General features: G+C 42.9%; 1 protein-coding gene across 1 annotated transcript in view; it reads right to left on the bottom strand.

Annotated features, from left to right (window-relative positions):
• kcnh8 (potassium voltage-gated channel, subfamily H (eag-related), member 8) overlaps positions 1-13,521 on the bottom strand; it is a 385,025-nt gene that overhangs the window by 79,369 nt on the left and 292,135 nt on the right. Inside the window, exon 11 of the mRNA XM_068006186.1 lies at positions 10,975-11,189. Within this exon, the coding sequence (XP_067862287.1) occupies positions 10,975-11,189 (215 nt within the window). The remainder of the gene's footprint in view (positions 1-10,974; positions 11,190-13,521) is intronic.

The raw sequence follows: 13,521 nt of genomic DNA, 5'->3' as shown, positions 1-13,521 counted from the left end.
AACACATGCAAATGGACCCATTTACGCTGTCGGCATCAATGGCCTTCACAGGGGTTAAAGTGGGCTGGGTTGGGGCAGGCCAGTACCCAGTTCTGATTCTTTATAGTGCTAGTTCTTGAGTTTCTTACAAGATTTCAATGACCAATGGATCTCGATTGACATTGAGAAAAGATTTCTGCGCATTTGTATCATTTCTGATTCTTCTGACGGCATCATACTCCCGGACCAGTGATTTCCAATTATGAGCGTGAGCAAGTTCACATTTTTAACCTTTTATCAGTTTTTTACCTATCACTGCACATCTTGCTACTGAACCCTCCCAACTTACTACTAAACCCTGCCATCTTGTTGCTGCTCCTGGTGTAATAAAATAAATCTGTTCCAGAATAAAACCTTTGCGATTAGGGTTTGCCTGAGGGTTAAGAACAGTTGTGGATTGATTTTGGGGTCAGCAGTTGCCCAGGCAATGGGGTGATATTTTATCAGGGGCAAATTTGTTTCGTGGTATTAGAGTGTTCATTTCAACGAGGAAAATTTGCATGAGGTGGATTTGTCAGGGTGAGAGGAATCTGATATATTTATGAAACCAGCCTTGGTGCTGCCACTGGCCAGGTTCAAAGGTTGTAGGGCTGGGATTAAAGGTACACATGGTGCTTGGGCAGGCGGGGAACATCCTTTCTTAACACCATTTTAACCACTAATCATTGGGAACTTATTCTGCCCTTTAGGTGAAAATCTTCCGCCTGACTTCCTAATTTTGAACTTGTGTCTCTGTATTATAGAATCATAGAATCATAGAAGTTTACAACATGGAAACAGGTCCTTCGGCCCAACATGTCCATGTCGCCCAGTTTATATCACTAAGCTAGTCCCAATTGCCTGCACTTGGCCCATATCCCTCTATACCCATCTTACCCATGTAACTGTCCAAATGCTTTTTAAAAGACAAAATTGTACCTGCCTCTACTACTGCCTCTGGCAGCTCGTTCCAGACACTCACCACCCTTTGAGTGAAAAAATTGCCCCTCTGGACCCTTTTGTATCTCTCCCCTCTCACCTTAAATCTATGCCCCCTCGTTATAGACTCCTCCACCTTTGGGAAAAGATTTTGACTATCGACCTTATCTATGCCCCTCATTATTTTATAGACTTCTATAAGATCACCCCTAAACCTCCTGCTCTCCAGGGAAAAAAGTCTCAGTCTATCCAACCTCTCCCTATAAGTCAAACCATCAAGTCCCGGTAGCATCCTAGTAAATCTTTTCTGCACTCTTTCTAGTTTAATAATATCCTTTCTATAATAGGGTGACCAGAACTGTACACAGTATTCCAAGTGTGGCCTTACTAATGTCTTGTACAACTTCAACAAGACATCCCAACTCCTGTATTCAGTGTTCTGACCAATGAAACCAAGCATGCCGAATGCCTTCTTCACCACCCTATCAACCTGTGACTCCACTTTCAAGGAGCTATGAACCTGTACTCCTAGATCTCTTTGTTCTATAACTCTCCCCAACGCCCTACCATTAACGGAGTAGGTCCTGGCCCGATTCGATCTACCAAATGCATCACCTCACATTTATCTAAATTAAACTCCATCTGCCATTCATCGGCCCACTGGCCCAATTTATCAAGATCCCGTTGCAATCCTAGATAACCTTCTTCACTGTCCACAATGCCACCAATCTTGGTGTCATCTGCAAACTTACTAACCATGCCTCCTAAATTCTCATCCAAATCATTAATATAAATAACAAATAACAGCGGACCCAGCACCGATCCCTGAGGCACACCGCTGGACACAGGCCTCCAGTTTGAAAAACAACCCTCTACAACCACCCTCTGTCTTCTGTCGTCAAGCCAATTTTGTATCCAATTGGCTACCTCACCTTGGATCCCGTGAGATTTAACCTTATGTAACAACCTACCATGCGGTACCTTGTCAAAGGCTTTGCTAAAGTCCATGTAGACCACGTCGACTGCACAGCCCTCATCTATCTTCTTGGTTACCCCTTCAAAAAACTCAATCAAATTCGTGAGACATGATTTTCCACTCACAAAACCATGCTGACTGTTCCTAATCAGTCCCTGCCTCTCCAAATGCCTGTAGATCCTGTCTCTCAGAATACCCTCTGACAACTTACCCACTACAGATGTCAGGCTCACCGGTCTGTAGTTCCCAGGCTTTTCCCTGCCGCCCTTCTTAAACAAAGGCACAACATTTGCTACCCTCCAATCTTCAGGCACCTCACCTGTAGCTGTCGATGATTCAAATATCTCTGCTAGGGGACCCGCAATTTCCTCCCTGACCTCCCATAACGTCCTGGGATACATTTCATCAGGTCCCGGAGATTTATCTACCTTGATGCGCATTAAGACTTCCAGCACCTCCCTCTCTGTAGTATGTACACTCCTCAAGACATCACTATTTATTTCCCCAAGTTCCCTAACATCCATGCCTTTCTCAACCGTAAATACCGATGTGAAATATTCATTTAGGATCTCACCCATCTCTGGTGGTTCCGCACATAGATGACCTTGTTGATCCTTAAGAGGCCCTACTCTCTCCCTAGTTACTCTTTTGCCCTTTATGTATTTGTAGAAGCTACATATATTGCGGGGGAGTTGGATATCGCAGTGGGGGGAGGGGGTTGGACATCGCAGGGGTCCAATCACGTGGAGGTAAGCTTGGTGGTCCGAGGGGAAGTGCTCTTGCTCCTCCTGGCCTACAAGCAATGCTGTAAAGGCACATACCTGATGAATCCAGCCCTTCACGCCTCCCTTCAGCTGCTGGGTTTCCCGAGATCCAGGAAACCCGGCCCCCAGGAGCTGGAACTGAAAGTTAAGTTAAATTGGAGGCACGCAGCCATTTAAAAATATTTTTGTAACTGAGAGTGGGTGGGTCACCCGTCCCTTTACCCGTTTCCGTTAATACTGGAAGTGGGCGGGTTGAAGGCAGGTTGGGGTCGGATTGCCCGTTTAAAATTTTTTAACGCATCCACCCCCCCCCAACCTGGAGCATTATAATTACCCCCTATAAGTCACTTATGACCTAAAAGTAAAACAGCACACGGTAATCATTCTGGCAGCCAATTAATACTTTTTTTTTTATTCGTTCACGGGATGTGGGCGTCGCTGGCAAGGCCGGCATTTATTGCCCATCCCTAATTGCCCTTGAGAAGGTGGTGGTGAGCCGCCTTCTTGAACCGCTGCAGTCCGTGTGGTGACGGTTCTCCCACTGTGCTGTTAGGAAGGGAGTCCCAGGATTTTGACCCAGCGACAATGAAGGAACGGCGATATATTTCCAAGTCGGGATGGTGTGTGACTTGGAGGGGAACGTGCAGGTGGTGTTGTTCCCATGCGCCTGCTGCAAGTTGTTGCTAATTAGTAAAATGATTTAACAATGAACTGCAACAACTCAGCACAATGTCACAGTGCTAGATGCTGCATGCACATTGCACAGTCCTTTTCTTTTACTGTAACAACTTGGAGTTCTGGCTCTCCAAACTCGCAGATAGTACAAGAAGGGCAGATGATGGTTACTGTAAAAATATTCAATAAAATCAATCTCCTGAAGAATCATCCCAATGGATCATCCAGCGTTCCACATCTTTTGTCAGACTTTTGCACATTTTGCTGGGAAATTCTTGCACACACAAGGACGGGAAATTGCACAGCACCGTTCTGCCGGCATGAACCGGGCGCTGGGAATGAAGATGGAGGCCCAAGGATTGCAAGAAATTGTTCCTCGGGCCTCATCTAAATATTCGAAGTGAGCTGGCAGAGCCTGTCGCACTCCCCCATGCACTTTTGGGCCTCAGTTAAGTCCCTGGAAGTGGAGGGGGGATGATGGACAGCAGGAGGGGGCCAATCATGGCCAGCAGCTGCTGGCGGAAGTACTGTGGAGCCATGAGGAGCGGCCGTTGGCTAGGCTGCACCCACGTCCCGAAAACCTGAGCGATGCAGGCCGCTCAGGGCAGCCGAATTTCTTGTAAGGGTCCTTAAACAGGCATTAGGCTCCTCATTTGCATTTGCAAGGGGCCTAACGCCTGTTTTAGGAGGCTGTCTGGACATCTGAAAAAGTACCCAACCCAATTTCAGCTCGGCAGTTCTTCGCGCAGCCTTGGGGTGCAGGTTATTGCACCCCAAAACTGTCCTTTTTGCATCCATTTTATACCTGTATAATGGGTACAACGAGGGCCAATTTCTACCCCTTGCAGCGAAAAATCAGGAGGCAGGGTGAATTTATTCTTGATGAGAGAGGGTTAACCCTGCCCGGTGAATAAATGGGATAGCTGAATTAATGCTGCAGCCAATACATTAAGGGTAGCTGACTCAAAGTTTTCATTTCTTGCATAGAGCCAGTGCGGACTCGATGGGCTGAATGGCCTCCTTCCGTGCTGTAACCTTTCTATGATTCTATTTAACTTCATGGTTGGTTATTTGACAGTGTTAGAAGGTTCCAGAAATCAATTTTGCCATGTACTTGGTTGTACACTGGTCATTCACTAAAAAGAAAGAACTAGCATTTATATATAGCATCTTTCATGACCTCAGGATATACCAAGGCGTTTCACAGCCAGTTAGGTACATTTGAAGTGTAGTCACTGTTGTAATGTAGGAAAGGCGACAGCCAATTTGTGCATTATAAGGCCCTAGAAACAGCAATGTGACTACTCATACAGCCACTAGAGACCCTTCCACTGTATACTAAAATTGAGAAATTCCTTGCATCAAGCAATGAAAATAATCTCTCATTATTAACTTCAACCAATGCAAAGTACTCCATGATCTCACAGGTGATCCAATCATAACTCCAGGGTATCAATCTGACACTGTTCAATTGTGACTAATTATATTCCTTAGAAGATATTCCAAAAGGTCAGAAACTATAGTGTTTCACAGAATATTTTACCGCCTATCTATATATGTATCCTCATAAATTTCAATGCCATTCCTATTTTCCTTAATTTTCTTGCATGTTTTTTTTTGCCCTGCTCTCCCCTCTGGAAGGCATTGACACCTTGCTGGAGAACAGTCCCACAGGCACCATCAAAACAATGGAAAGCACATCCCAATAACTGCATTACTAATGCGAAAATTATGGGAAATGCATCCAATGATGTCATCTCCTCATTTCTATATCGTAATATGTTCGAAAAGATTTAGACGATATATGGCAGACGCCAATTCTGTCGGAAACTCACGGAGTGGTGTTGGGCGATGATGAGTTTAGCGGAATCTGCCTGATTTTCCTCCCCTATCTGCCCAGATTAAACAGGTTTAATGGCAAAACTAACCAAGAAAATTCGACTCTTATGTTTCCCTTTGAAGACCAGCAGAACACAAACAAGTGAAGACTCTAACCAGATTTCTAAAGTACTGGAAACAAAAGTGAACTAATTTTTCTTGGTTGGTGAATTTCTTGGATGAAGTGCTGAGTGAACTACTGTTAATTGCAACAAGTTGCTTCATCCATTGTGGAATTTCGCAGTTTAGAAACAACATTAAATATGTCTGAGTGCTGCTAATACTTCATTAATTTTCCAATATGTGTAGGTTACACAAGTTACATCAGGTCTAGAGCACAGAAACGGGCCATTCGGCTCAACTGGTCTATGCCAGCGTTTGTGCTCCATCCCTAATTTATCTAACCCTATCAGCATACACTTCTATTACTTTCTCCCTCATGTGCTTATCTAGCTTTCCCTTAAATGCATTTATGCTATTTGCCTCAACTACTCCTTGTGCTAGTAGGTTCCACATTCTTACTACTCTTTGGGTAAAGAACTTGATCCTGAATTCCCTATTGGATTTATTAGAGGCTATCTTATATTTTTGACCTCTGGTTTTGGACTGCTCCACATGTGGAAACATTTTCTCTATGTCTACCCTATCAAACCCTTTCATTATCTTAAAGTCCACCATCAGGTCACCCCTTAGCCTTCTCTTATCTAGAGAAAAGAGCCCCAGCCTGTTCAGCCTTTCCTGATAAATATATCCTCTCGGTTCTGGTATCATCCTTGTGAATCTTTTTTGCACCTTCCCCAATGCCTCTATATTCTTTTTATAATTGGGAGACCAGAACTGTGCATAGTACTCCAAGTGTGGTCTAACCAAGGTTCTATACAAGTTTAACATAACTTCTCTGCTTTTCAATTCTATCCCTCTAGAAATGGACCCCAGTGCTTGATTTGCTTTCTTTTATGGCCTTACTAACCTGCATCACTACTTTTAATGATTTGTGTATCTGTACCCCCAGATCCCTCTGCTCCTCTCCCCCATTTAGATGCTTATTATCCAAGCAATATGTGGGCTCCTTATTCTTCCTACCAAAATGCACCACCTCACACTTATCTATATTCATTTGCCAATTACATGCCCGTTCTGCAAGTTTATTAATGTCGTCTTGCATCTTGGCGCATTCTTCCTTTGTATTAACTATACCCCCCAATTTGTTGCCATCCGCAAATTTTGAAATTGTACTTCCGATTCCCTAGTCCAAATCGTTAATGTGAATTGTGAACAATAGTGGTCCCAACACTGATCCCTGTGGAACACCACTTCCCACCTTTTGCCAGTCTGAGTAGCTACCGCTAACCCTTGCTCTCTGTTTTCTGTTTTGTAGCCAGCTTGCTATCCATTCTGCTACTTGTCCCCTGACTTCATATGCTCTGACCTTAGTCATGAGTCTACAATGTGGTACCTTATCGAAGGCCTTCTGAAAATCCAAATATATTACATCTTGTCTAAGGGCTCAAAGGTATTAAGGGATATGGGCCAAAGGTGGGTATATGGAGTTAGATCACAGATCAGCCATGATCTTATCGAATGGTGGAGCAGACACGAGGGGCTGAATGGCCTACTCCTGTTCTTATGTTCTTATACTCTTTCTGTTACTTCGTCAAACAATTCAATAAGGTTGGTCAAGCATGACCCTCCCTTCTGAAATCTGTGCTGAATACTCTTTATTATATTTTCATTTTCTAGATGTTTTTATATTACATCTTTAAGTAAAGATTCCATTATCTTTCCTACCACCGACATTAGGCTAATTGGTCTGTAGTTCCCTGGACTCCCTTTTTAAACATAGGAATAACATTAGCTGTCCACCAGTCCTCTGACACTACTCCCTTTTCTAATGAATTTTAAAATATATTTAATAGTTCCTCTGCTATCTCTTCCCTAACTTCTTTTAACTTCTTTTATTAATTATCTCCCCCCTTTCAATCTTAAATGTCTCTATATCTTTTTTGATCTCTTCTTCTAATGTGATGCCCAACATGTTAGTCTCCCTGGTAAATAGTGAGGCAAAGTAACTATTCAATATTTTTACCATTTCACTGTCATTACCTGTGAGTTTATCGTGTGTATCCCTAAGTGCCCCTATCTCTATCCTGATTTTTCATTTGTTATTTATGCGTTTGTAGGATACTTTACTATTTCTTTTTATATTCCTTGATAATTTAACCTCATAGTTCCTCTTTGCTTTCCTAATTGTTTTTTTGTCTTCTTTCCTAATCTTTTCGTATTCCCCTTTGTCATCTGTCTATATACTTAGAGTTTGCCTTTTTCTTTAGTTTCAATTTTACCCTTATCTCTTTATTCATCCATGGCGTTTCATTACTGGCCAGTTTGTTCTTGCTTTTAGAGGAATATATTTCTCCTGAACTCTATTGATCATTGTTTTAAATATTTCCTACTGCTGTTCTATCTCTTTGTCTGTCAACAATTTTTTTCCAGTTTATTTTCCCTAGTTCCATTCTCATCCCCTCAAAATTAGCTCTTTTCTAATCTATTATTTTGGTCTTTGTCTTGCTTGTATCTTTCTCAATCATTATTTTAAACCTTATTATATTATGATCACTATTGCCTAGTCGTTCCCCTATGCTTACTTCTCTTATCTGTTCTGGTTCATTTCCCATTACTAGATCCAGCAGTGATTCCTCTCTTGTTGGGCTTTTCACATACTGGGTAAGAAAGGAATCCTGTACACACTGTAAAAACTCCATTCCCCTTTCCCTACCTCTTCCTGCCAGTTTATTTGGGGGTAGTTGAAATCTCCCATGATTATTATTTAATGTTTTTTACTCATTTCGTAGATTTGCCTACATATTTCTTCCTTCCCTTCCACTATTAGGTGATCTCTAGAATATACCTATTAATATGATCGATCCCTTCTTATCCTTTGTCCTAATCCACATGGATTCTGTTTCTATCTTAATAGTACTTATGTCACTTTTTTCTATTGCCATTATGTTGTCTCTATATTAGTACCGCTACCCCACCCCTATCTTCCATCATTATCCTTTCTAAATACATTATGTCCTACAATTTTTAACTGCCAGTCCTGTTCTTTATGTAGCCATGTTTCAATTATTCCTACTACATCTGCCTCCTCGCTATGAATTATTGCCTCCAGTTCTTCTGTTTTTTTATTCGGATGCTGTGCACATTGCTGTACAAGCAATTTAATTTATTTTTAATAATTGTTCCCCTCATTTTATTTTTAACAGTCATTTGTATTTATGTTCTATAACTGTATTTGTTCCTTGACCATTTATCTTACCCTTATTCCTTACCTTGGTCTGACCTTTACTCTCATCTCCTATTTCATTCATCTTCAGACTTATGTTATTTTCACCAGCTCCCTCCCCCGTCTTACTAGTTTAAATCCTATCCACAACCCTATTTATCTTTTCTGCTAGGACACCGGTCCTATTCTGGTTCAAGTGGAGCTTGTTCCAGAAACTTCCTATCCTAGTACTGGTGCCAGTGTCTCATGAAATGGAACCCCACCTTCCCACACCAGTGTTTCAGCCACACATTCACCTTCCTTTTTTTATTCGTTCATGGGATGTGGGCGTCGCTGGCAAGGCCGGCATGTATTGCCCATCCCTAATTGCCCTTGAGAAGGTGGTGATGAGCCGCCTTCTTGAACCGCTGCAGTCCGTGTGGTGAAGGTTCTCCCACAGTGCAGTTAGGTGTTACTGTTATCTGTCTATCCCTATGCCAATTAGCATGTGGCTTGGGTAGTAATTCTGAGATTACCACCCAGGAGGTCCTGCTTTTTAATTTAGTTCCTAGCTTCTGATATTCCCTTAGCAGGACCTCCGCCCTTTTCTCCCCTATGTCATTGGTCCCAACATGGACCTCAACAACTGAATCTTACCCCTCTCTTTCCAAGTTTCTCTCCGGTTGCTTCGAGACATCCTTTGCTTTTGCACCAGGTAGGCAACACACCCTTCTGGACTCTCGGTCGTGCCTGCAGAGGGTGCTATCTAGCCCCTAATTATTGAATCACCTATGACTACAACCTTTCTATTCTGCTCTTTGGACTGCCTCCTACTCCATGGTGCCATGGTTAGCATTCTGGCTGTCCACCCTACATCCTACATCCTTATCCTCACAGATAGCAAGAACGTTGTACCTGTTGGATAGGACTAGTGTCTGCAGGACCTCCTTCTCTACCTCTTCTAGGTTCCCACAACCCTTCCTGCACCTGTGCTTTCCTCTGAGATGTGACTGTACTCTGGAGAAAACTGTCCAAAAATTCCTCCCCCTCCCTTATGTGTTAGAGTGTCTCTAACTCACACTCCAGCTCAAGGACTCTGAGCCGGAGTGTCTCAAGGCAGAGACATTTCCTGCAGATGTGGAAAGCTGAGACAGTCTCACTGTCCACAAACTCCTACATATCATAGTCCCGTCACTTGGCCTATACTGCCATTTCTAGATTCTTCTAACTTTATTTACTTATTAGTAGTAATTTAATTCTAGATACATTACAAGTACTTATTTTAGTATCCCCTTAACTCCTATTTATGTATACCAGATTTTTATTTAATGCAAATTAGATACCTTTAATGTTAGTATCCTCTATTTAGTGAATTTAAATTTTATTCCCTTAGATCTAATTAATTACTCTGATTATTTATTGATATATTTACTTATTTACTATTGCCCCTTGGTTTAAATTACTTAGCACCTCCTTCCCCCCGCACCTAATTCCCACTCTCACCAAATTCCCGTTGTTACTCTGTTTAGAAAGTCACTCCATTTAGTAGATTCACCCAAATCTCATCACGCTCTTTGCTTAAAGCATTGGTTCAAGCAAAATACTACTGCTACTAATAGCACCAAATGAAAATATAAAATTTAAGTTCTGTCAAACCAGTAACAAAGTGGAAATATCACAGCGTTTATGTGGCTAAAGTCAGGCACAGTAACACCATGAGGGTTAATAAGAACATAAGAACATAAGAAATAGGAGCAGGAGTAGGCCAATCGGCCCCTCGAGCCTGCTCCGCCATTCAATAAGATCATGGCTGATCTGGTCCTAACCTCAAATCTAAAATCATGTCCAATTTCCTGCCCGCTCCCCATAACCCCTAATTCCCTTTACTACTAGGAAACTGTCTATTTCTGTTTTAAATTTATTTAATGATGTAGCTTCCACAGCTTCCTGGGGCAGCAAATTCAACAGACCTACCACCCTCTGAGTGAAGAAGTTTCTCCTCATCTCAGTTTTGAAAGAGCAGCCGCTTATTCTAAGATTATGCCCCCTCGTTCTAGTTTCACCCATCCTTGGGAACATCCTTACCGCATCCACCCGATCAAGCCCCTTCACAATCTTATATGTTTCAATAAGATCGCCTCTCATTCTTCTGAACTCCAATGAGTAGAGTCCCAATCTACTCAACCTCTCCTCATATGTCCGCCCCCTCATCCCCGGGATTAACCGAGTGAACCTTCTTTGTACTGCCGCGAGAGCAAGTATGTCTTTTCTTAAGTAATCCCTTCTACATTGAAAATAATAGCTCCAGTGTGCTATTATCATGGGAACTCTGAGGTTACAGTCACAAGCTGACAATCTGTTCAGTGTTTTTGAATTTTATTAGAAATTTAAACTGGTCTAAATCTGCATTGTCTCCATACTGTGATACTAAATAGAACAAGCATGGTCATTGTACTTACATCACTTTCATGACCCTCGCTGAGGTTATAGGTGAGGTTGTGATAAATGTCCTCCTTGAACTTATGAGAGTACTCTGGGTACAGCTCCAGCACCTCATAGAGACCTTTCAGATTAATACATTGCAGGTCGCAGTAGGTTAGAGCTTTAACGTCTGCATTGGTTTTGATAACTTGATCTTTATTAGCGAGATTTGCACCAATCAGATCACCTTTACCTGTAATATAATAAGCAACACAGATCAGTATAACATTTTATAATGAATGGAGAACTGATGTTCAAACAAATTACATCAATATGACAAACTAAGGCTGATTTTCCTGGGTCTCATGGAAATGAGTGCAATGCATGGGCAGCGCATAAAAAAATAACGTGGCATCTGATGTCAGTACAGTGCACCTGGGTTTCATCTCTGGCCTAATTTGCAACTCCTGGGAGTTATGTGGGTGATCATGGAGGCCTCCTATTGGGTGCAGTGATGACGGTCCAGGAAATAAAAGCAAAGCTGCAGATCTTTAAGCATGGGGCAGGTTCACTTTGAGGCCTTGGGAGGTAACAGTGAAACCTGAGGCTGGGTGAACGTTTTGGAAACTGGGTGAACATTTTTTAAGCCCACAGATTGCGAGGAAATATCCTGGAGTGCTTCTGTGAAATTATTTGTGCCAGTGGGTAATTTTACAACTGGCAGGGCTAAGGAGGAGAAAACAAGCGTCAAATCATTCAGAATGCAAGAAAGGTGGGTAGCCTGCATAAAGGCACCCTGCTTTGATGATGAGGCCATTGAGCAGCTGCTGCAGGAAGTGGAGCAAAGGGGGGCATACACTGTTAGACTGGCAATGGAAGGAAGATCCTGAAGGCAGTGGCACACATGGCATAGCCAGAGATGGCTGAGACCATCAACAATGTCACCAATGTGCCAAGGACCTCTCCAGGTGGGGGAAATAAATGTGAGTCTTTACGCATTTGTCTGTTTGCCCTATGGCAACAACCCTGTGTTTCCTGTTACTCACTGTACTTTGCGTGGTAATAAAACTTCTTGTAAACATGGCACAGTCTCATGCCTACTTAGGAAAGGCTTCCTAGTCATGAGCCATGGAAACTCTACATAAGCCAATGGAAGGATGTAAAGCACGAAAGAGCAGCAACTTAATACCACACTCATGGTCACTGCTAATTCTTAATGCAAAGCGCAATGGATATGGTCATGTTCTGATTATGTCCTGATGCTGCATATATTTACGAAATGTAGTAGAGGGAAACCATTTAACAAAAGGCCACAGCTACTGAAGGAGGAAGTGACCTCAGTTGACGAACGAGCAAGGGAACTCCAGCAAGGCAACTTGTCAGAGGTGGCAAGAGATGGTGAAGCAGGTGGGCACATCCCCACTGAGGGTTCATTCTTCTCTTTCCTTCCTTCATTCCCACTCCTGGTCAAGGTTTCACAAAATGTTCAGGACCTCCTGTGCAGATGACAGTAATGATGCCAACCCGTGACAACACCTGAAATTAACTATCACTGTGACTTTCTGTTTATCCATCTTCACAGGAATGGCACAGCAATCAGAGCCAGACGCCACAGTACCTGCAGGAAATAACTCGCTTGGCACCCCGTCACAGTTCCAAGACTTGGCATGCAGCCACCCAGTTACATCCACTCGGGGGATATAGATAGAGGGTATGAGGGGAGCTTAGAGATGGAATTACAAAGCACTGAAAGCAGGAACAGGAAGGGAAAAAAGTGGGGACCCATTGCCAAAGGGTGAGAAAATCTCCTTGTGCAGCTGCATAGACAGTGGATACAAATCTGTGGGCCTGCATTCAAAATAACAGTGCTTTCAGAGCCTGTTGCCCTCCTCCTGCCCTGTTCCTGCCTCGGGGAACCACTTAGATGAAGCACCAAACAAGTTAACTTTGCACAAAAGACAGTTAGAAGAGGGGGAGCACCATGGTGGATAGAATTAGGTTGACAATCACAATTAGATGTTGGTGCAATAAATGCGCTGGCTGCAGATTATGATTTGTGCAAAGCCCTTTTCATGTGACAGGGAGTTGAGGTTTCTGTAGTATGTTAAAACAAAATGAGAGGGACAGTGGATGGATTCAGAGTAGGATCTTCAGCGATAACTTTATTGCAGAGGAAGGTCAAAAGGGAGGTATGGAATGTAGGAGTTGTCCTGGATGGCAATGATCAGGAGAAAGTTTCTAGGATGTGATTTCTCCAGCTGCTTCAGCCAGTAGGCAGCCTGATTGCCCTGTGGTCTGCCTGAAACCTTGACTTCTTCATCTGCTGAATCCTCCTGCACCTCCTCAGCCCACTCCACTTCTTAGTCCTCTAAGAGGACACCCCTGTCAATGGCAGTGGAGCAGATAGCATGTGACTATGATCCTGGAAACCTTCCCTGGGATGCCCCCAGAACAATCCAGGCTGCTTCACAATTCCAATGGTCTTCGCAATAGCCAAAACATGAGATTCATTATATAACTGCTCTGCATCATGAGATGGAGCTCACAGTGGTATTTCATTTCTATGACAGCAGTAGGTGGCCAAG

The sequence above is a fragment of the Heptranchias perlo genome, chromosome 2 (assembly GCF_035084215.1).
Source record: "Heptranchias perlo isolate sHepPer1 chromosome 2, sHepPer1.hap1, whole genome shotgun sequence".
NCBI classification, from domain to species: Eukaryota; Metazoa; Chordata; class Chondrichthyes; order Hexanchiformes; family Hexanchidae; genus Heptranchias; species Heptranchias perlo.
The sequence above is the reverse complement of the archived record's forward strand: the minus strand, read 5'-3'. Positions and strand labels throughout refer to the sequence as shown.